The sequence below is a fragment of the Amphiura filiformis genome, chromosome 19, assembly GCF_039555335.1.
Source record: "Amphiura filiformis chromosome 19, Afil_fr2py, whole genome shotgun sequence".
In the NCBI taxonomy this organism is placed as follows: domain Eukaryota; kingdom Metazoa; phylum Echinodermata; class Ophiuroidea; order Amphilepidida; family Amphiuridae; genus Amphiura; species Amphiura filiformis.
Window position 1 is genome coordinate 10,035,170 of NC_092646.1, and position 24,813 is coordinate 10,059,982.

The window sequence follows — 24,813 nt, forward strand, 5'->3', positions numbered from 1 at the left end:
AAGTTTGGTTTATGGTTTTATGAATAGAAACGTCGAAATAATGTTACACGCAGCCTGTCTCCCATTAAATTTCGGAATTTTGACGGGACTGAGGTAGGAATTTCAATATTTTTGTGATATTTTGTCTTTCATAAAATATTTGACAAGCAATACCTAACACATAATTTAGGTTTCCATATTATGTACCATTATCTGATCTTAAAATGTGAGGCACTGTCCAAAATATTGAAGGAAATTGTTATTTCAAATAACTTGTATAGACTAGACTGTGGGGATTATCTAGACTGCGGAACTCAGTCCTCAATGATAGTCAGTCATTTATCTTTTGGTCGTTATATGACTATCATTTGAGGGACTGAGTTGTTATAATATATCTTCCGAGGTGCAATTTCAGACAATAGCTGGGGATTAGTGGGGCAGAGGTTATCTATTGAATCCTTTCATGACCACTGAAGCATAGTCAAGTATGCCAAGGACACTCGGTACAAATTGAAAGACCGTCACAAAAGAATGCATGCATGTCAGGTCATCGACACCAATTTGGTGTTTGTTATGACACAAATTTTGTGTCTGTTATGCACCTCGAAATATGTACCTTAAAGTCTGTATCTAGGGATTATCATTATTTATAGCACTTTCAGTTTCCCACGCGTTTGAACGGGAATTGGATTGCGTACTTTTTCGATGTCTAGTGAGCAAATTTCTTCAATATTTTGAGAAAATGATGTCAAATTTTCTATTCTATATTGTTTGGTACCGTAATAATGTCTTTTGCCAATAATATGTTTAAAGTTGTAATTTTGTGTTTTTGATCGCAAAGATCGGATTTTTTCGTTCCCGATTCGAATTCTGAACCCTTCGCAAGGGTGCTGATTTCGGCAGAACTTTTTGACACTAAAATGCATTCGATCCTTAATTTTGTTTCAACCGAGTCTTAAATTAGCAAGCACAATATATATTAAAGTAGGGATGACCAATGAACCATCAACTTGATTAGAACACTCCCATCAGGCATAGTCCTGCCAGCAAGACTTCAGTCTTTAACATAAACATAATGACATCTACAGACCTGAAGTCTTGCAGCGGTACAGAGGGATGCACTGTACGTTTAAGAAATCCAAACTTCAAGCATCAAGAAATATACCTTGTATTTGTCAGTTTTACCTCAGAGATGCTGTAGACCCTCTCTACACAGTGTAGAAACATCACAAGTAGAATGCTGCTCAATATGATAAATCCAAATCATGAAAATCAAGACATTTTGCAGAGCAATATTTTGATCACTTTTGCACTAAGTAAATTACTCCCATGAAGATTGCAGGTTTTGCCAACCCTGGGAATTTTGAACCCACCCAAAAGATGAGATCAATGTTGATCAATTACCTCAACTTTGGGAGTATAGACTAGTACAGTGGGATTAAAATCATCCAAGCACGCCCGAACCCTGGTACAATGGGATTAAAATCGTCAGTGCATGCCCAAACTGTCCTTGAGAGAGTTCCTCAGCTGCATCCTTAGAGCCCAAAATGAGCCCACATATTGTGATGTTTCTTATTTGTGGAAAAGATAATAATAGAGTGAACTGTAACTCTAGGTACGACAAGTTACAGTTACTGGAACTAAACACTCCCATAGACATGCAGGGAGCTCAACTGTGCACTGCTTGCACAGACATTAATCTCATTCTTTTATTTTTCAATATTTTTCTGTAAAAATTGGGGAAGTTAATGCCAATTATAATTTGTAATTATCTGGCAAATTACAGCAACATAACTTATTTCATTTTCCTGTAAGTGCGAGTCATAATTGGTCCATCGCCACAGTGCGCTTAATTGCCAGTGGCTGAGTTCAGCACTGCTCAAGAATGGCACAAAATATTCATGTCAATAATTTCAGGTGAAAAACGTGGCCTACTGAGCTGAAATTTGGCAGAGTTGCCAGTAATACCTCTATCATACCCTCTGTAAAAAGGTTAAAAAATTGAACAAGTAGATCTTGAGTTACAAATAAAATCACCAGCTTCCCTTTGGAATTTCCATAAGTCCCTCCTTTAGAATCATGCTAAGAAGACGCCTTTCTGAACATAAATGTGAAGTTTCGTGCTCATTTGATGTATTTTTCACCTGATTTCAACCCTCTAACGGGCGCAAATCGTTAAGTGTGTATTTCCCATTGACATCCAAAATGGCGCAAGCCAGTCCTTAATATACATACGGCGTATAGGACTGGCAAACGAGTCTAGTATAGACTTAGTATAGTCTATAGTATTATAGACTAATTGCATGTGGACTGCGGAACTCAGTCCTCAATGATACTCAGTCATTTATCTTTTGGTCGTTATATGACTATCATTTGAGTTGTTATGATATATCTTCCGAGGAGCAATTTCAGACAATAGCTGGGGATTAGTGGGGCAGAGGTTATCTATTGAATCCTTTCATGACCACTGAAGCATAGTCAAGTCTGCCAAGGACACTCGGCACGAATTGAAAGACCATGTCATTGTCAACTCTCGACAAAAGAATGCATGCATGTCAAAGGTCATACGACACCAATTTGGTGTTTGTTATGCTCCTCGAAATTACTAGTAGTACCTTAACGTCAACGGTCTATGTATTAACCCAGCCTGGCTTGGATCCTGGAGTTGGGATTGGTAATTGTAAACCTCCTAAATACTCCTGGGGAGTTTAAACTGCCTGCGACACGAGCTCATCCCGTCTAAAAGTGGGGTTTCCCCTGGGGGGGGGGGAGGCACTTCAATATGAAATGGATTAATTAGGTGTAGGGCTGGCACTTTCGCACTAGTCTAAAGGCCTGGGGGGCACTAACTTAAATTTTGGTAGGGGTGTGCGGCGCGGAGCGCCGAACTTTGGGAACTAAGAACTGATTTTTGGGCTAAATAGGGGCTTGAAGAACTGAAATTAGGGCCAAATTATAGCTTAGGCTGTTGAGCTAAAAATTTCTAAATTATTTCCAAATTTTAGCTTAAAGAGCTACAATTGTCAGAGTTATGAGGCTCAAAGAACTGGAGCAGATCCAAATGTGGGGCTTAAGGAACTGCCGGAGAGCCTGAAAAAGGAACCCTTGAGCGCCGCAGTCGCACATACCACCTTAACATGTGAGTGCCCCCCGGGTCTAAAGGGGGCATTCAGTGAGAGCAAAATAATGGGGTCATATTGGGTGAGAGCATGATTTTTGGCATTCGGTAAGTGCAAAATGTGAAAAATATGGGGTCATTGGGTGAGAACATGACCTTTTTTTTTTTGGAATCTTTGGGTGAGAGCTGAAACAGCGTCACAGAATCTTTATTTTTTCAAAATAAGTAACAAAATCAGTGATAAATGAAAGTTGCTGTTCAAATTGGACTTGTAAGTGTCTTTGGGTGACAGATCAAATGGAAAAATAATGTCTTCGGATGACAGAGGTCAGAGCATGTGTTTGTAAAAAAATATGGGGTCTTTGGGTGACAGCGACACTGAAAAGAGGGGTCTTAACAGCCCTACATATGCGTCACCTCCAAAGTTGGAATGCCCCCCGGGGGATTTTCTTATTTCTAAAGATTGGTAGCGCAGTCATTAGATGCTAATTTCTATTGTGTAAATTTCTGTTGTGATGAACACGCATCTACTCAGTTCTTTCTCACTTCAATGGACATGGTGAATAGAAATGATGGCCATCAAGGTCGTGTCACTGAAGAAGTCATAAAAAGATAACTTATTTTGTATATTGTTCTCAGAAAAAAACCTGGGTTTTCTACCAGCGAGATAATGTAAGATAGTAAAATGTAAACCTGTATTTTAGCTAGGGCATCTCGAGCTAAATGTAACAGTACTAGTACTACATGATAGGCAGTCATTTATCTATTGGGTCAGTCCATCTCAAATCACCTAATGGGTTGGCTGGTCACCCTCTCAGATTTTGTTTAAAATCACTTATATCATAGCCCTATGTGCCAAATGAACACATTTCAAACGGTAGGTCTCTACTCCTTGTCGTTTCCGAGAACCGGCCTATTGAAAATTGGGTCAGACCCCCCCCCTTTTTGGGCACGTGTGTCGTGACATTAATTTTCTTCCGAGTTTAGACATCCATATCTTGCCCTAAGGGTAAGCTACAGGGCTACAAATTGGAATCTAGGGTGTCTTTGACCCAAATAACCAGATTCTGGACTCATAAACAATGTATCTCACCCCCATTTGCTGAGATATAGACATATAAAAATGCATGTTTGTGTCGACGCACATGACAAATTCCTGTTTTTGACCCCCCCCCCCTCTTCATCCTAGATGTCAGACATCACCTATTTTGCTTTTAGTAGGCAATATAGCAGGGCTGTCAACTTTTTGGTCTCACTTGGCGTGAGACAGGGGCGTACCGGGATTTGCCGACTCCAATGTTCATTTTGTACCATGATTATTTGAGCCACGGCGCTCGGGAATGTGAAAAGCGGGGGGGGGGGGGGGTAGGAGCAACAAATTATTCATGAATATGCGTGAGATTTTACTAATTTTCCAGCTTTTTGCGTGAGATTTACTACCTAGGCGTGAGATTATACTACCTTGGCGTGAGACCGTGAGAAAGTGACCCAATGCGTGAGACTCACGGCCAATGCGTGAGAGTTGACAGCCCTGAATATAGGTTCAGGTGTGACCCCCTATAGCAGGGTACACCACTCATTGGCTTAATAAAAATTTCACAGCCCTGGGCTCAAATATGACTCCTCAGCCAAAAGACCCCCCCCCCATTCGTGACCCCCTTTGACCTTGTGGGGAATAATCCACCATAACCAAACTCACACAAATTCAAAATACTTGCATGATGTTCCTCTGTACCAAAAATCTTAGTGGTGTCAATTCTGGGAATTAGAACATTAATGGCAATTACTGTGTATTTCAATGCGATCTCCAAACAGTCATTTAACCATGAAGATGGCTTGACACCACTTTGATTTCTGGTACAGAGGAACATCATAGAAGTATTATGAATATGTGTGAGTTTGATTATGGTGGCTCATTTCCCACATAATAAAATTTGGGTTGGTATTTAGGACAATTTTGTGTGTATTTCAATGGGAAGTGGACAAATTGCGTCAAAAAACATCAAATATTCAACGAGCCACAACTCAGAAACGACAAGGAGTTGAGACCTACTGTTTGAAATGTGTTCATTTGACCCATAGGGCTATGATATAAGCGATTGGTCGTTATATGACTAGCATATGAAGACCCCGGGATGAAGACTGAGTTCTTATGCTACATCCTCCGGGGAGCAGCTTCAGACAATAGCTTGGGATTATTCAGGGATTGCCTTTTGGAATTAGCAGGAGAACATTAAATTCTTCTGGCGCCTTCAAGGAGAGCTATAAATTAGAGCATAGAATGTAAGGAGAGAATGGTCAATTAAAGCCATATTATAACATTTGCTGAGGAGGCCGCCCTCACTGAATTTTTCAAATTCTTTTTTTACACGATTAAATTGTACTTTATTAAACCAATATACCCTACAAAAATCAAGACTCTAGGTGCTGTAGTTGGAACCGGCGCTTTATTATTACGATGGAATTATAAGTTGAATGCATACACAATGTTCATAACACACAGTACGTACACGGCGTGCGGGACAGTGATATACACAACAAAGGGTCGTACCATAACATGACCAAAGGGGTGAAATACGTATTGGCGACATGTGCGCTGGTAGTAAATTCAATTTTCTTTGCTTTGCCGTAGTTGTTCGGCTCAAAAATAAAAGGGATATATCTGACAGTAAAGCTAACATTTGATGGCAAATGCTAATCTATTTTGTTTGAAAATGTTATAATATGGCTTTAACTAAGGAGAGCTAAAAATCACTCATCTATATCAGAGCAGTAGTGAGTGATTGCTCTCGCTCTCTTCAAAAGGCAGTCCTTGATTATTGGGGCAGAGGTTATCTTTTGAATCCTAATTTCATTACCACTGATGCATAGTCAAGGACATTCGTGTGAATTGAAACACTTGTAGCTGGCGACAAAAGAATGTCAAAGCAAAGGTCATATTAAAACACCAATTTGGTGTCTTCGGATCCCAAGAATTTGAAAGGTCTGTGTCTGTGACTCAAGTGTGTGACGCTATGCAGAAACCAGCCAAATTGGCAAATAAATAATTGCACTGTAATTTGTTCACCGTGTATTTGTGTTAACTTCTTCAACACACTACACAGCAATATATTAGCATCATACATTGGACAGATGCAGAAATATATTTCTTGGAACCCAGGTCAAAAAGTTGTTATTTCATGCGGAGAAGAACACAAAAAAGTTGACACTCCTGTGGGCTCTGGAATTGGTCATTTTTGCTCATCAATCTTTTACCTGTTTTTGTGCCTATGTATTTGTTGTTCGATTTATTGTGACTCTGCTTATGCGCACAGTGATGTTCATTACTTGTTCAGTGCACTTTTCCTTTGATCCCAGTTGTTTTTGTTGGTTTAATTATAACACTTCTGTGGGCCTTGGAATTGGTCATTTTCTGCTATCGAACTTTACCTATTTCTGTGCCTACATTAGTTGTTTTTTGTCCCCCTCTGCGTAGTGTCTATTCTGTTACTTGTTTCCCCATGTCAAGTTGGTGTACCTTGCTCCTTTGCTTTCTAGTAGCCACTAACATTTAAAATTCATTTATTAATTCTAGAAAGTGACATACCAAATGGCTGCAGAGATCATAGCTCGCCATGGCCCTAAGACTGAAACATTTAGTTTTGGACCTTGGAAAATCTCATCAGTGAAAGGACATATTTTGAAGTCGGACCAACTTGTCAGGTAAGATGATAATTCAAAAGTCAATTAATTAAATGAGTTCTGGTAACAGACCCAAAAGAAATGAAATACTCACTGGAAATATATCTGGTGCAGAAGCAAAAACACTATGAACAAGGACCTGTGATGACCCCCACCCCCCTCCCCAAACCAGGACCTGATTGAAGTTCTGTCAGTGTCATGTTCTTGATTAAAACTGATAATACCTAGATATCCTTGACACAAAAATGTGAAAGAATGATGTAGTTGAACAGTTTGTTGACAATAAAGTAATTGGGCGACAAAAAACCTATTCATGAGGACCCGACTGACCCAGATTTTGTGTTTTTAAGCTGTATATTGAATGTTTTTTGTCAAAAATGGATTTGACAAAAATTTTGAAGAAAACATCCAAAAATTGTTCAAACGTGTTTGCAAAAAGATTAGATTATAAATTCAAGCTTTCTGTGATTTTTCTCCACCAGTTATGAAAAAGAACTTGAACTACCTCAGCTGCCTGAGATGGTGTTTGGTGATAACGCATTGCGTGTGGAGCATGCATCTGGATGTGGCGTAGAATTCAACGCACTTGATGCATTGAGGAAAGTAGATGCACATCACGATCAGATGAAAGTAGCAGCTGCAAATGAATGGCAGGAAGCAAGGTTTGGAATAATTTATAATTGGGAGATAAAAATTTGTTTCAAAATCACTCTACTGTGTGACTGGTTTCAATTGACATGACATACACTTAAATTAATGAATTAAAATAAATGTTTGGGATTTAACATGCACTTCACCTTTCACCTTGGTCAGGTACTAACACACTTACAACAATTCCACGGCCACTGATTTACATCAGGATGGATGCAATTGAAGTGTGCTCCTCTCAGCACTTACATTGTAATTGAGTCAGTGGTTCTTGAAATATGCTATTCCAGTTAAAATCCATGCAACCCCTATGGAAGACATGGCCGTAATCTACCACACACAGGGTGTAGATTCCGAATTGTCCCCTTTGCACAAGTACATATATAAGCCTTTTTTAAATATGGCGGGCATTTCTTTAGTAACCTTTTGTATGCTTCTCAGCTGACAAAAGATTACTCACTTCAAAGTACGCCCTCTCCTTTTGTGCCCGTCATATTTCAAAAAGGCTTATAGCAACCAGCTCAACAAAGAAGAACCACACACTTTGTGTGACATCAGTCTGACCAAGAGAATGTTGAAGCAAGTAGCTGTGTGCAAAGTATTAATTTGACAGATTTTAATCAGTGCCATACATTGGACTATTCCATTTGAAATCCACACTCCCATGTAGAAGATTTTGCTAAAATCTACCACAGAGGGAGTATGGGTTCAAATAGAATAGACAATTGGGTGACTTATATTTGAAATACTCCCTCCAGTTGTGGAAGATATAGGTAAAAACATTATATACAGCGGTTGATTTCAAAATCAAATAACCCTAGCCAATTCCATTTGAAAAAACACTTCCTCTGTGGAAGACTTTTTATCTATGCCCGTGCAACGGGGCATAGATATTGTATTTGTTGTGTTTAGTCTTCGGCTTCTCCTTCTCCGTCTTCTCCTTCTTCTTCTCACGCTTCCTTTGCACTCCTCTAGCTCAAGAACTAAAGTATCCTCGGGGCCCATACTTGGTATAATGATGGCCCGTGACCCTTAGAAATTTCCTAGCGTGGCCCCGACCCCAGAGGTCAAAGGTCATGGGCCGTAGGGGGCAATATGTGTAAAATTTGAAGCATCTCTAGTCCAAGAACTATAGCGCCCTCAGGGTTCATACTTAGTATAATGATGGCCCATGACCCCTAAAAGTAACTTATGGTAGCCGCGACCCCAGAGGTCAAAGGTCACAGGCTACAGGGGGCAATATGTGAAAAAATTTAAAACCACTTTGGCTCAAGAACTAAAGCGCCCTCAGGGTTCTTTGGTACAATGATGACCCATGACCCTTAGATATTTCCTGCAGTAACATCGACCCTAGAGGTCAAAGGTCATGGGCTACAGTGAGCAATATCAGTTCGGGGGCACTGCTAATTCAAAGACGTCTCTGATATCAAAGACTCTTCAGTGCCGAGTCACCTGACAGTATCATAATTCAAAGACGTCTCATAAATCACATATACCCTCGTCTCAAAACCCAGCCGCAAGCGATATTGGGAGCGGGAACTCGCGCAACGGGAATATTTTTGCGAGTAGGCCTAATCAGCATGATCAGGGTTGTAGCTAGCCCAAGTGCCTGCTAGCTCCTGCTAATTTTACTATCCAATTTATGAATTAAATCGCGGGCTCGGGATACACTCTTTCTAGTGAACGTGAGAAATCGGAGAATGCTAAAAAAATGTTGCTCTTTTTCATAACTTTGAGCTTAATGCTGCAGAATAACTTTGCTCCCTCGACGACATTTTGCAGACTTTCAATTCTCCGGACACATCAAAACTGATTGGTTATTTTCGGAGCATATATTGTTTTACAGATTTCAAACTGAGCCGCGAAATTTAGTTTTAGGCCAATATGAACACTCGTGCTCAATAATCCCTCCAATTCAGCCTAAGTTTAGGCGTTTCTGTTTTGACGCAAGGGGTGCTTGAGGGGATGTGCTATAATAGGCCTATAGTCATTTATGAAAGATAGGCCTATAATTCCTAACAAATTTCCTGCGGGCCTGACTTCTGCATGGGTATGAACCTGCTCAATTAGGCCTATATGGATACTTGCAAGTTAGCCTTTTCTTTTTTGACGGAGCAGGGTGCCTGAGGGGGATGTGCTCCCTCAGAAGTTGGAGAATTATTTTAAAAAGTTATGAAAGGCACAATAAAGTCATTTGGTGTAAAAGTTTACACTTATTATTCGTATTATTTTGGGCATAACAGATTTCAACGGACCCGACTTGTGAGGGGGATATTATCCTCAAACTAAAAGCCAATTGGTGCATCATTTTGCATTAGGCCCCTAAGTTATTAACTTATTTTTCCGACCATCATGATTAAGCATAGCCTATAGGCCATATAACCATGTCATGATAATGCATAATATGTACTTTAGAATGGATTTCCAGTGGATGCGACTTCCGTGTCACAAATTTCAAGCATGAACATAATTATGATGCGCAATGACTCAGAACGTACTCTTTTTGCTAATATTTTGTCCTGATTTTTGTAACATTTTCGTCCCGGTATTGGCAGTTATTTCAATTCATTTCAGTTATTTCTTTCAATTTTTGGGAAATCAGACCGAAAAAGTAGACCTTTTCCTTTTCCCTCCCTTTTCCGCCCTTCAATTTTTTTAGGGGGCACTATACTGCCCCACTGGCTATGCCCAGGCCCGCACGCAGAGTGGGGCCGTGCGGTGGGGCAAAAGTCCTCAAAAAAATCCTAATTTGCAACCGAGCGAGCAAATAAATATGTTTTTATGCTTTTTAATCAAAAAAGGTCCAAAGTTTGTGAAGAAGGTCCACTTTTTACAAAATAGGCCCCTGGAAAAAAAAGAAACACTTTTTTCAAAATCAGCACCCCCAAAAAAAAAACTGGCCTGGCTATGCCACTGCTCTGTCACTCCCCTTCCTCTCCCTCCCTCTCTCTTTCTCACTCTGTCTCCCTTATTTTTTTAAGACCCGGGGCTGCAGGCCCCAAAGCCCCACTCCCCTGGGCAGTGGGCACGCGCCTGGTTTACCGTAATTTGTTGATCTATTTTGAGCCACCTAATCATAACATAACCCTACCCCTATCAATAAAATACAAGTGTCCATATTTCTCCGAATTCATCCCATGCACGTGTGCAAGAGTCAGGCCACGAGGTTAGGCCTGAACGTTTCCGTGAGGGCTTACCATTTTCAAGTCATTTTTGAATATATTTTGAAAAGTTGCCGCCACAATGCGTGCAAAAATCGCCCTCCCCTCGTTGACTGGCCAAAAATTCATTGTTCCTTCCTTTTTTTGCTTTGCCAAAATATTCACTCCCCCCATGACTTGGGATTTTTTGTTACTTCAAAACGTTGGATTTGGGCCATAAATGGCTCGATTTTGCCAATCTAAGTGTTTTCTGGGACCATTTGTCAGAATTTGCACAGATAGATATGATGTTTGCACAGGCAGATATTTGCTAAACATAGGAAAGCATATTCCGATACAGTCACCTTCGTTCGCATCTAGTGCCGAACTGTAAAAAAAGCACGACGTATGTGATATCACAGACCCCCGTATGTGAAATTACTGACCCGTCTTTGATATCAGAGACGTCTTTGAATTAGCAGTGCCCCCGAACTGATATGTGTAAAATTTCAAACAGCTTTAGCTCAAGAACTACAGCGCCCTCAGGGTTCATACTTCGTACAATGATGACCCATGATCCTTGATGTATTATATATCAACCGCATCTCCAGAGGTCAAAGTCTAAAGGCTTTAAAAGCAAAATAGGTACGACCTATTAACACAGTGTAGCGCAATAGGTAGTATTTTGTTACTCCCTGTATTTGCAATGATAAAGGTCTGAATCGTACGTCAAGGAAACTGATCACTTGACAAAATCTCCCTTAAAAGGGAATGTGTGGGCATTTTGATTTTGGTTCCTTGGACCACCTCAAAAGGTTGTCATGATGGGACAAGGGGTGTGGTTGGTTAAGGGGTGGGGTATTAGAGAGAGTGTGGTCCAGTCTGGTGGCGTTTTAGAGAGAGTGAGGGTCTTTTTTTTTTTTTACGACATGGCATAACTGGGCATTAACAGCAGAGACAAATAAATCATTTAGAAGCTGCTGAAGAGGATGCACCCAGAAAGCGATTAACCTCCCTGCTAAAGCTGGCCCTCGATCTAATGGCTGGAATTTGGGCAGGTAGAAAATTCCATAATTGGGCTGTAGATGGTAGAAATGATCTTTCATGGCTGACAAGGTTGATCTTGGGACTTCCACTGCTAGGTCATGGGATCTCACAGACCGTCGCAACCTGGGGTCATGGACATGGATGTCTGGCATCAGCTGGCATAACAACTCAGGGGCCTCCTTGTAAAACATACGATGGAAGAGGGTGGCTGCTCCAACTGCCCTGCGGTGGCTCAATGGCTGAATACTCATTTGTTGGCAGACCAATGACACGCTTAGCTCTATTTTGGATGGAGTCAAGCTGAGCTAGTGAGGTGGGAGTTGCACCAGTCCAAGCACTGCTGGCATATTCCATTTTTTATCGTATCATGGCCTTGTAGATGATGGCTCTCTGTGCAGGTAGAATATAGGGTGAAGCTCTTCTGAGGAGTCCCAGTCGCTGACCGGCTGTCTTTGACATTTTGGTGACTACTTGGTTCCAGGACAAGTTGTTATTCAATGTAAGACCTAGAAGGTCCACGCTTTCAGCTTCTTCAAGAGTTACACCAAAAAAGTGAAGTGGTGGATGGTTGCCATCAGCATCTCATCGGTTGGAGATGGTAGTGGTTTTACATTTGGCAGCACCAAACAGGACATTCCATGTCTTAGCCCATGTCTCGATCTTGGCCAAATCCCGGTTGAGAGATGCTGCAGCAGGAAGTCTATCTTCTCTAGATTTGATGAAGGACATAATGGTAGCATCATCTGCGTACAAGATGGACTGATTGTTCAGATCTTGTGAGATGTCGATCAATGAAGATGATAAACAGGAGGGGCCTAGTATGGAGCCCTGGGGTACCCCAGCATTGATTTTTTTCGATCCAGACTCCCTCCCATTCAGGACGACCTTCAGTGATCTATCTTTGAGATAGTCCGTCAGCCAAGCATGAAGAGTACCTGAAAACCCTAGTGCAGAAAGTTTCTCAAGCAGACCAGTGTGCCACACACGGTCAAAAGCTCTGCTGATGTCAAGGCAGACGACCCGTGCTTCTTCTCCGATGTTGAGTGAGTTGGCAAGACATTGCGAGACATATGTCAAAGCATCTGATGTAGAGTGACCAGCCCTGAAACCAAACTGCCGAGGGGAGATCAGATGATGTTCATCCAGGTGTTTCCACATTTTCTTACTAACAAGCTTCTCCATCACTTTTGACATAATACACAGCAGAGAGATGGGCCTGTAGTTTCCAGGTGTATGTTTATCACCCTTCTTGTAGCATGGGATGACATACGCACACTTCCACTGAGCTGGCATGTAACCTTTGTCAAAACATAATTGAAAAGAGGCGGCGAGTGGAGTAGCAAGTTCAGGAGCCGCCATCTTCAGGACAAGAGCAGGAACATCATCTGGGCCAGAAGCTTTGTTGATATCTAGCTTCAGTAACTCTTTCTTAACTTTGCTGGGCCAGAACACGACCTTCGAGCAGATGGAGGAAGTCCTAGTGTGCAACTCTGGGATACTTTTGTTGTTGTCTTCTTCAGGGATGGTAGATTTTTCACAGAAAAGGGAAGGTAAACATTCTGCCTTGTCTTCTGAAGAGATGTGTGTATTTCCATTTGCCTTCAGTACTGGAATTTCAGACTTTCCACCCTTCCCAGCTAGTCTACGTGCTGTCCACCACCAGCTCTTTGACCCTGTTTTCAGTTCAGTAGTCATCTTCTCTCGCACCCGTATTTTGTGGGAGGATATAGCCTTTCGGGAAATAGAGGTGTAGGTGTTTCGTGCCTGATTATACTCTAGGCGAGCCTCAGGTGTTTGAGCGCCTTCCATCTTCTCCATTTGCCAGTTTTCTTCTTTAAAGCCTCATCACACTCCTCATTCCACCACTCAGGATGATTGACAAAAGAACGGACAGTCTTTTGTGGGATGTTGCTGTGCATCGCTGTCTGGATGGCACTTGTGATGTTAGAGCAAGCAGTCTCCGGGTCTTCTTTTGTCAATAGCTCATTCCACCGGACGGCAGCCAGGTCGTTTCTTAAGTTGTCCCAATCAGCCTTTTTGTACATCCATACATGTCTTGGAGGGGATGGTTCAGAGAGAGGAGACACCTCTAAGGCAGTTTTGACAAGGAAGCGGTCTGAGGTACCCACGTTGCACTCAATCTCATTTGGTGTGAATAGGTTTGGTGCATCAGTCATGATGAGGTCAAGACGATTTCCCAGTTGGTGGGTTGGTCCATTGACAATTTGAGTCAGTCCATGAGAATTACACAGATTTAGTGCAATCCTGCCTTCTTCATCAGTTGGAGATCTGCTGCATAGCCATTCCTGATGGTGACAGTTAAAATCATCAGCTAGGATGCAGATGTTGGCCTTCGTTTTGGATAGCAGGCGGTCTAGGTTTTTATCATACCATGCAAGTGATCCTTTTATTTTATTTTGAGGGCAGTACACCAACGAAAGTAGCACAGTTCCACTTTCAGATTGTATGGAAAACACCATCAGCTAATATAACTTTGGTTCTAAGTTGGTTTCTCTCACTATAGGAAAGCCATTTTTGTAATAGATAAGACAACCGCCCCATCCACCGTCATCGCTCCTGTCTCTACGCATGTGAGAATAGCCATTGATGTTGATATGTGAGCTATCATCTGGCACAGAGCTGTCAAGTTTTGATTCAGTAATCAAAATTAGATCTGGCTTTGAAGAAGGTGGAGCGAGCTGGATCCTTGCCTGCAGCTGTCCAATGTTTGATCTTAGACCTCTGATGTTTAACAGCCATAAATTCACATTCCTTAATCGTAGTCGTTGGACGTTTCCAGAGTTCGTCGTCGTTGAATCTGTTCCATTTCGAGGCTTATCCTTATAACTTTTAGCGACAAACTATGCAGAAATAGGGATGTCAGCCCTTAAGGAGGTTGTAAAGAAGCACCCTACGGGAAAACCAGCACAAGATATACAGCACGATTAACACTGCATCTCTACAAACAAGGTTGCCTGTGCGGGCAAAGGTCATTCTCTGCTTCTTCGACATTGCTCTGCAACAAAGTCTCCCTTTCTTCTGCCTACTCATACCGCACTGGCGAGGTGAAATGGTAGAGGCTGGATGAGCTCCAAGTTGGAAGAGAAGAGTTCTTAAAGTCAGCTCTTGCTGTTATACTGACAGGAGGTCTCAGCGCCCCCTGCCTTCCATCATTGCGCAGTAGAAAGGAGACCATTCCCTAGACTCCAGCTAGTAGCTCTCCAATCTCTAGAGAAACCTGCCAGTAAGACCAGTCAATTGACTTCATCTTCTGCCTAGTATCTCCTACTGAAATCTGCTGCTGCCCAGATCCAGTTGTGGATGCCGTTGGCTATTCCCCAAGAATAGCTCATTTGGCTCTAGCTGACATTTCCTTCATCAGGGGTCCCACTACCCCACTCAAGCTGCCTGAGTTGGCCGGGATTGTTTACCACCGCCCGGTGCTCAGTGGTGGCAAGATGTTATTTGCATCCCAAGATGTTAAAACAACCTACTTATACTCTATGATGGGAGAGAGAAAGAAAGAAAAGAAAGATGAAAGAGATAGACACAATACCAGTTAGCATCCACACTGCCTGTTCCTGTAGACAGTATAACTGAACACGGTGTACATGGGATGGCACATAAGAAGGTGCCCATGTGGCGCCGCCTTCACCATCAAACTGGGGATCTGTATCCTGTACCCCAGAGTGATATTACAGTCGGTAATCGCCCCTGGGATCCGGCGCTCTACCCCATACTAAGGACAAAAACCCATTGTCCTAGACAAAACCTGATGTTAAACATCCTACCAAGCCAACTAGTTTGACTCACCTATCCTTGCTAACTGGTTTGCGAAATGAAAAAAATGGTAGCAAGAAAAGATTATGGAAAGAGTGAAAGGTGAAAGGTAGAGATGAGTAGGTTGGGAGCACCCCACATAGATAAATCCATGAGGGAAAAAATCCAGCTTTTGTACCTAATGGTACAGGTGCTGGCAAAGGGTTATTTTCAGCTCCTCGGCACTGGGACAGTCTGATGGTATCATGGGGTATAAGAGAGAGTGAAGGCTTGGTAGGGTATTAGAGAGAGTGTGTGCCAGGCTGGTTTGTGTTTTGGAGCGAGTGAGTGTCTGGTGGAGTATAAGAGAGAGTGAGGGTCTGGTGTGGTATTAGAGAGAGTGTGGTCCAGTCTGGTGGTGTTTTAGAGAGAGTGATGGTCTGATGGGATATAAGAGAGAGTGAAGGCTTGGTATGGTATTAGAGAGAGTGTGGGCCAGTCTGGTGGTGTTTTAGAGAGAGTGAGTGTATAGTGGAATATAAGAGAGAGTGAAGGTTTGGTGAGGTATTAGAGAGAGTATGGGTCAGCCTGGTGGTGTTTTAGAGCGAGTGAGTGTCTGGTGGAGTATAAGAGAGAGTGCAGTGAGGGTCTGATGGGGTACAAGAGAGTGAAGGCTTGGTAGTGTTTTAGAGAGAGTGTGGGCCAGTCTGGTGGTGTTTTAGAGAGAGTGATGGTCTGATGGGTGTATAAAAGAGAGTGAAGGCTTGGTAGGGTATTAGAGAGAGTGTGGGCCAGTCCAGTGTTATGAGCATTACATGTATATTAAATGAAAGCTTCAAACAAGTGCTTTCACATGGTGCTCACCAAGTTTTCGTTTGTGAATAGGGGAGGGGGGTTAGGTGTGGTCACGGGCATAGATATTCGTGTTTGGTAAAACACAATACTGTGGCATCTAGTTATCTATGCCCGTGCAACGGGCATAGATATTGTATTTTATGTTTAGTCTTCTCCTTCTTCGTCTCCTTCTTCTCCTTCTCAAGACCAGTTATTTGCACTCCTCTAGCGAAAGCACTGAAGTAGCCTCAGGGCCCATCCTTGGTATAATGATGGCCCATGACCCTAGAAATTTCCTAGGGTACCCCCCGACCCCAGAGGTCAAAGGTCATGGGCTACAGGGGGCAATATGTGTAAAATTTCAAACAGCTCTAGCTCAAGAACTATAGCGCCCTTAGCGTTCATACTTAGTATAATGATGACCCATGACCCCTAAATGTAACCTATGGTAGCCACGACCCCAGAGGTCAAAGGTCATATGCTACAGGGAGCAATATGTGTAAACTTTAAAAACAGCTTCAGCTCAAGAACTATAGCGCCCTCAGGGTTCATACTTAGTACAACCATGGCCCATGACCCGTAGATATTTTCTGCAGTAGCATCGGCCCCAGAGGTCAAAGTTCATGGGCTACAGGGGGCAATATGTGCAAAATTGCAAACAGCTCTAGCTCATGAACTACAGCGCCTCAGGGTTCATACTTGGTACAATGATGACCCATGACCGTAGATGTATTCTATGTTAGCCGCATCCCCAGAGGTCAAAGTCTAAAGTCTTTAAAAATCAAACTAGGTATTGCGACATATTAACACAGTGTAGTTCAATACGTAGTATTTTGTTAGCTACCTGTGTTTGCAATGATAAAGATCTGAATCGACGTCAAGGAAACTCATCACTTGACAAAAACTCCCTGAAAAGGGAATGTGTAGGCATTTTGATTTTGGTTCCTTGGACCACCTCCAAAGGTTGTCATGATGGGACAAGGGGTGTGGTTGGTTAAGGGGTGGGGTATTAGAGAGAGTGTGGTCCAGGCTGGTGGTGTTTTAGAGAGAGCGAGGGTCTGATGGGGTATAAGAGAGAGTGAAGGCTTGGTAGGGTATTAGAGAGAGTGTGTGCTAGTCTGGTGGTGTTTTAGAGAGATTGATGGTCTGATGGGGTATAAGAGAGAGTGAAGGCTTGGTAGGGTATAAGAGAGAGTGTGGGCCAGTCTGGTGGTGTTTTAGAGAGAGTGCGTGTATAGTGGAGTATAAGAGAGAGTTAAGGCTTGGTGGGGTATTAGAAAGAGTATGGGTCAGCCTGGTGGTGTTTTAGAGCGAGTGAGTGTCTGGTGGAGTATAAGAGAGAGTGAGGGTCTGGTGGGGTATTAGAGAGAGTGTGGTCCAGTCTGGTGGTGTTTTAGAGAGAGTGATGGTCTGGTGGAGTATAAGAGAGAGTGAGGGTCTGGTGGGGTATTAGAGAGTGTGTGGTCCAGTCTGGTGGTGTTTTAGAAAGATTGATGGTCTGATGGGATATAAGAGAGAATGAAGGCTTGGTAGGGTATAAGAGAGAGTATGGGCCAGTCTGGTGGTGTTTTAGAGAGAGTGAATGTATAGTGGAGTATAAGAGAGAGTGATGGCTTGGTGGGGTATTAGAGAGAGTGTGGTCCAGTCTGGTGGTGTTTTAGAGAGAGTGAGGGTCTGGTGGGGTATAAATGAGAGTGAAGGCTTGGTAGGGTATTAGAGAGAGTGTGGGCCAGTCTAGTGTTATGAGCATTACATGTATATCAAATGAAAGTTTAAAACAAGGGGTTTAACATGGTGCTCGCCAAGTTTTCGTTTGTGAATAAGGGAAGGGGGTTAGGTGTGGTCATCACGGGCATAGATATTCGTGTTTGGTCAAACACAACTGTGGTTTCTAGTTCATAATTCTTCCCCAGGGTTATGACAAATTTCAAGTGGAACAGCCTATTTATTGTGCTTTTTGTAATATTGATCCTGACAGGAAAGATTGTGATTTTATCCAGCATGTTGTCAAACCATTTGATTGGACATACACTACAGACTACAGAGGAACACTGTTATCCAAAGATGCACAGATTCAGGTAATAAAAAAAGGGTTTGTACTTTTTTAATTCCTGTCAGGAATCTTGTTCACCCTGGTCTGGTATATCTCTGGTTTTTTTTTATTTTGTTTTAATTCTTATAGTTGTGAAAGTAAAGCTAGCTATGACGCTGTGGTGGTTTGTGTGTGCAATGTACATGCCAGCCTTTTAGTGGGGAAGGAACCAAGGCTTGAAATAAGGCCAATAAGGAGTAAGGGGCAAATTTACCCCTGCTAAAAGGCAAAATGCCTCTGGTTCTGAAACAGAACTCTGTGTATTTGTATAGACCAGGGGCAATATTTACACCAAAACACTCAAAATTGCTCCTGGATCTGAAATCCTTATTTCAAGCCCTGGAAGGGGCAAAACCAAACTTTTGTCCCCATTTGCCATTTTTCATCCTATTTTGTTCAAATATCCATCCCCCATTTGCCACATTTGTTTATGATTTTTCACATTTTCATCCCATTTTTAGGCATTTAATGACACCTTCTACTCTTTGCCATCCCCATTTTCTCAGGGGTAGGCGCAATTCCCCCCTTCCCCCCACCACCTTCTGGCTATGCTATTGAACCATTAACATTATAAGGACAACTCTGCAAGCAGCTGTAGCATCGAGAAAACTTTCTCTGAACATGAAAGATAACATTAAAATCCGGAATGAATGGCTGCCGCTTGTAAAACAAGGGCATCACATAAACTGATAGCGACAGTTTCACATCTCACATCACCAAGAGATGATTAGCACAACTTCTCAGTAATGTATCTTTTATTCTTGAATTTATAATGTAGGTATCACCAACAGAAGAAAGGATAGATGTAGAAAAACTAAAGGTTAGAGAGCAGATTATGTTCTATGATGAAATTACACTATTTGAAGATGAATTGGCAGACCATGGGTCTGCTTGCCTTAGTGTTAAAATGGTAAGATTGTAATTTTTTTGTTTGTTTGTTTGTTTATATAATGTAAATTGTAAGTGAATACAATAATTGGCTTTTCCAGTTGAGATCCATACATCCCCTACACGTATGGAAGACATGACCTTAATCTTCCACACAGAGTGTAGATTTCAAATGTAGAGTCCATTCAGGTAACTCTATTTGAAATTCACACTCCCTGTGTGGAAACTTAATGTCATGTCTTCCTTAGCGGGGGTGTATAGATTTCAACTGGAAAAGCTCACAAAACATGCAGTTGTCACAGACTGCTCTGCATTCCCTTTTTGATAAACAATTCATACTATTCCATGCATAAAACACAACACATCACAGTGACTGCCCTGCCCAGAGAAAAAAAGGACTGCTCTAATTGGAATATGACCTTGTGACCCACCATATATTAACCCATAGAACTCAACCTCTTTCATCTCCAATCTGAGATGTATGTTAATAAAGTAAAACCAATGTGGGTGTTAAATCTTAACCAATAATAGATAGGCAAGCATACATGTATATGCATTAAAATGATTAACCCAACCCACTGTGAACCCAACCCACGTGGTCCAGCTAGGTAGCTCTATCTGGGTCGGGTAACATAAACCACAGGGTCTGTGCAATCTGCATAAACAACCAAGGCTGCATTTTAAATGAGGTATCATCCAGTATAGAGTGCAATACCATTATTGTCAAATTCATTTTGCAAAATTTCATTTTGTACATTGTTTCTTTATCAGAGAGTGATGCAATCCAGCTTCTTGGTTCTTCTTAGGTTCTTCTTGAGAGTAGATAATGTCCTGATCAGAATAAATGACACAAGGTTATACCATGAGGTAAGACACTGTATACATATCAAGGGTCATTGGTAGATAATGTCCTCATCAGAATAAATGATACAAGGTTATACCATGATGTAAGATGCTGTATACATATCAAGGGTCATTGGTAGATAATGTCCTCATCAGAATAAATGACACAAGGTTATACCATGAGGTAAGACACTGTATACATATCAAGGGTCATTGGTAGATAATGTCCTCATCAGAATAAATGACACAAGGTTATACCATGAGGTAAGATGCTGTATACATATCAAGGGTCATTGGTAGATAATGTCCTCATCAGAATAAATGATACAAGGTTATACCATGATGTAAGATGCTGTATACATATCAAGGGTCATTGGTAGATAATGTCCTCATCAGAATAAATGACACAAGGTTATACCATGAGGTAAGACACTGTATACATATCAAGGGTCATTGGTAGATAATGTCCTCATCAGAATAAATGACACAAGGTTATACCATGAGGTAAGATGCTGTATACATATCAAGGGTCATTGGTAGATAATGTCCTCATCAGAATAAATGACACAAGGTTATACCATGAGGTAAGATGCTGTATACATATCAAGGGTCATTGGTAGATAATGTCCTCATCAGAATAAATGATACAAGGTTATACCATGAGGTAAGATGCTGCATACATATCAAGGGTCATTGGTAGATAATGTCCTCATCAGAATAAATGATACAAGGTTATACCATGATGTAAGATGCTGTATAGATATCAAGGGTCATTGGTAGATAATGTCCTCATCAGAATAAATGACACAAGGTTATACCATGAGGTAAGATGCTGCATACATATCAAGGGTCATTGGTAGATAATGTCCTCATCAGAATAAATGATACAAGGTTATACCATGAGGTAAGATGCTGTATAGATATCAAGGGTCATTGGTAGATAATGTCCTCATCAGAATAAATGACACAAGGTTATACCATGAGGTAAGATGCTGCATACATATCAAGGGTCATTGGTAGATAATGTCCTCATCAGAATAAATGACACAAGGTTATACCATGAGGTAAGATGCTGTATACATATCAAGGGTCATTGGTAGATAATGTCCTCATCAGAATAAATGACACAAGGTTATACCATGAGGTAAGATGCTGTATAGATATCAAGGGTCATTGGTAGATAATGTCCTCATCAGAATAAATGACACAAGGTTATACCATGATGTAAGATGCTGTATACATATCAAGGGTCATTGGTAGATAATGTCCTCATCAGAATAAATGACACAAGGTTATACCATGATGTAAGATGCTGTATACATATCAAGGGTCATTGGTAGATAATGTCCTCATCAGAATAAATGACACAAGGTTATACCATGATGTAAGATGCTGTATACATATCAAGGGTCATTGCACAAAGGCCTTATCTGTGATAGCTGCCCTATAGACATTTGACGATTGTGCATTCTATATTGTACACATTATGACACCTGCATGCCTGGCAGCTATAGCAGATGGGGCCTACTCGCAATAACCTCTTGATTTAATAGAACAAATTCGGCATTTCAAGGTATTCAAAACCCATCCATTGTTCATAAATTATGTACTTTCAAATATAATGGAGATGTATTTTTAAAACAAACTTTACAAATATAAGCTAGCCTATGGTCCAAGACTGTAAAGAAACAGTGACTACAGGAACAGCTCCTTCCCAAATTCTTTTTAGCAAGATGAATGGTTGATACTTGTACTCGGGGTGGGGTGGGGCTGCCCCATGTCTATGCCCCTGTGTGCCACATAGTTATGTCCTTCTAAATGCGAGAGTGAATGAACTTCAGGTTTCAAAGCATTAAAAATAAAATGTTAATATTTTTGAAGACCACATGTCCTGATTACAAAAAGATCTATAAAATTGTTTCAAAACAAAACTGTGTTGATTTTCTCTTTTTTTTCTCTCTTTTTAGGCTGGCAAAGATTACATACTGAGGGAGTATACTAGCAAGGAAAAGAAGACATCTGAATTGAGAGGTGTAGATCCATCAAAGCTTACCAATCCAACAGAAATTAGCGATTATCTGGATGTGAAATTAAGAGACTATGAAATATTGCAACTGCCATCAACATGACAACAGAGACACTTTTTACCATCTTTGTAGATAATGAAAGTACAATGCATGTTTGTTCCGAATTGTTACATGTAAGATGGATGACCTGATTGACAGCCTCATCCCCCACTTTATCATATCAAATCAAAATAGAGATTTGATATCTGAAGATCTAGAAAGCTCATATTTTTCTCACAGCCCCAATGAATTTTAGGCCTGAGATAAGTTTTGTTTTGATAGTACGAATGAAAAGGCAGCCGTATCCGCCATGAATATTCAGTCCTGTACTGTTTTATGGGCCATTGTGATATATATTTTTGTTTTTAATACTTCAATTGCTGGAGTAATGTCGGATTGCTTTGATGATATGCCTCAATGCAAAATAAAATAAACATTATGAAAATAAAAAAGTCCTGTTGCTGGTTTTCATCAGTAATCAGAATATTTTCCAACCAATTTTTGCAATCCTGCAATAAAGCTTAAGATTTTAACACCAATTTTTCTCATCAATACTCATATTGTATAAAATTTTCAAGCAATTCTGTGCATGACACCATAGAGGGCCACCTTAATATTGAGTTGGTAAATAAAATCTAGCTCTGATTCTTTGAGCAAGCATAAAATGTAGTGTTGGGGATAGTGAAAATAAGTGCTAACTTACATTGAGCCACTGCGGTATGTAATGTATGTCAACACATCCCCATTCAAGAATATTTTGAAAAAAGGTAGGATCTTTACAATATTGTGCCATTTCTGTTTTGGGCAAATGGAGGTAGTTTGCATGGTCAACCGTCAACAATTAGGGTCCATTTTGCAATCTTTAATCTTCAGGGTCAAATCCATTTTTTCTAGGTTAAATTAACCTGTGGATTCTCATTCTCAACAAAATTCAAAACCTGAATCAATTACTGAGTGTGCGCTATTTTAGGGGTGCAATTTACATTAACGCCATTAAGGTGTATGATCTACAGTGTCTTATTAATAAAACAGAATATGCCATTTACATGACTGTAGGGTGCAACTGATCTTGAGATGCTTGGATGAGTATGAGTAGCATCATTTCTGTAAGGGACTAATCCTCTGAGCAGGAGACATCAAAAGACAGCATCCAATTAGTAATAAATAGTATTTACTATTAATTAATTAACTTATTAATGGAGGTTAGTACTTTTTTACTATTTGAAGTTTGAAGATAAATTCACACTACAGTGCAATTTTTGTGGCTCATATAATATATATCTCCTACAATGATGATTGCTTGTAATATGCTGGGTTACATTACGCTGCCAATATTAGAGTCACATGATCTAAAAAGGCTCCATAGGGCTATTCCAGTTGAAATCCAAACACCCCCTATGGAAGACATGACCTTAATCTCCCACACAGGGAGTGTAGATTTAAATGGAGTCACACATTCATTTAACCCTATTTGAAATTCTTTAAATGGAGTCGAACATTCAGGTAACCCCATTTGAAATTCTTTAAATGGAGTCGAACATTCAGGTAACCCCATTTGAAGTTCTTTAAATGGAGTTGAACATTCAGGTAACCACATTTGAAATTCACACTCCCTGTTAAGATTAAGGTCATGTCTTCCACCAGGGTTATAGCTAGCCCAAGTTGAGTGCCGGGTAATTTTACTATCCAATTAGAGCGCTGGCTCGGGGTACAATCTTTTTAGTGAACGCGAGTTATCTGGGAATAAGCTCTGGGGTATCACCCCCCTAATGTTTTTTTTTTTGCTCTTCTTATGATGAAAAAATCATTTACTAAAAAAAAAATTTAATTTAATTTTTTTTTTTTTTTAATTTTTTTTTTTTTTAATTTTTTTTTTTGTGCCGGGCGGACAGCGCCAGTCCCGGGCGGGGCCGCCCGGCGCCGCCCACCGTAGCTATAACCCTGTCTTCCACAGGGGTGTATGGATTTCAACTGGAATTTCCCATTCAAAAGCAATGGGATATTAGGGAACAAATTTGATGACGTCCTATAAACAAAAGTGCTTTAGTTTAGGAGGCTGACCCCCTCCCTGAAATGTAAGTGTGAAATGTTGAAATTTCTAACCAAAAAATCAACTTAATCGAAATAACCAATATTTTTGTAATAAAAATAATATTCATAATATTTATTTGAATTACTTGCAAAATATAAAAGTACATAAAATAGCGAAAAGCTACATTTGATAAAATATAATCAGACTTTTGACCCCCTCCTCCCCCCATGAAAGGACTCTATTTGATAGAACATCATCTGACTTTTAGTATGTTCCCTTATGCCTAGGTGATGATAGTTCAAATAATGTAGCCTATGCACGCAAGTAATTTGTTTACTTGCTTGGGACGTTTGACGTTTCAGTTCTCTTTTGTAAATTATATATATAAAATTGATCAATTGCCAAATTATGTTTAGGCCTACGAAATAAATTGATCAAACTTGATATCATTTCTCATGTAGGCCTACTTCTGAACTGTACAATTTATGTCTTATCATGCACTTCGTGCTTCATTATCAATATCAAAACACTGATTTCTTCGAAAAGAGATTGCATTATTTTAAACTTTGTTTATGACAAATATAGTATTTCTCGTGTTGCATTATTTTAAACTTTGTTTATGACAAATATAGTATTTCTCGTGTTCCTTTGGACTCTATAGGGCTTACGTTACCTGATCGTTCTTC

The 24,813-nt window shown here is 40.7% G+C and overlaps 1 protein-coding gene across 1 annotated transcript; it reads left to right on the forward strand.

The window, feature by feature from the left end:
• The first annotated feature begins 41 nt into the window (after positions 1-41).
• LOC140140901 (TIP41-like protein) lies at positions 42-22,760 on the forward strand. Its single transcript, XM_072162654.1, has 7 exons — positions 42-93; positions 6,672-6,799; positions 7,261-7,440; positions 18,185-18,284; positions 19,077-19,208; positions 19,958-20,053; positions 21,997-22,760. The coding sequence occupies exons 2-7, from the start codon at positions 6,687-6,689 to the stop codon at positions 22,156-22,158; spliced, it is 783 nt and encodes a 260-aa protein (XP_072018755.1). The 5' UTR covers positions 42-93; positions 6,672-6,686; the 3' UTR covers positions 22,159-22,760.
• The last annotated feature ends 2,053 nt before the right edge of the window (positions 22,761-24,813 follow it).

What these genes read in the sequence shown, in the direction of transcription:
- LOC140140901 (XM_072162654.1), top strand. Translation starts at nt 6,687, where the DNA reads ATGGCTGCAGAGATCATAGCTCGCCATGGCCCTAAGACTGAAACATTT. An exon ending in AAGTCGGACCAACTTGTCAG is followed by an intron (nt 6,800 to 7,260) that starts GTAAGATGATAA and finishes TTTCTCCACCAG; the next exon opens with TTATGAAAAAGAACTTGAAC. An exon ending in AATGAATGGCAGGAAGCAAG is followed by an intron (nt 7,441 to 18,184) that starts GTTTGGAATAAT and finishes TGATCCTGACAG; the next exon opens with GAAAGATTGTGATTTTATCC.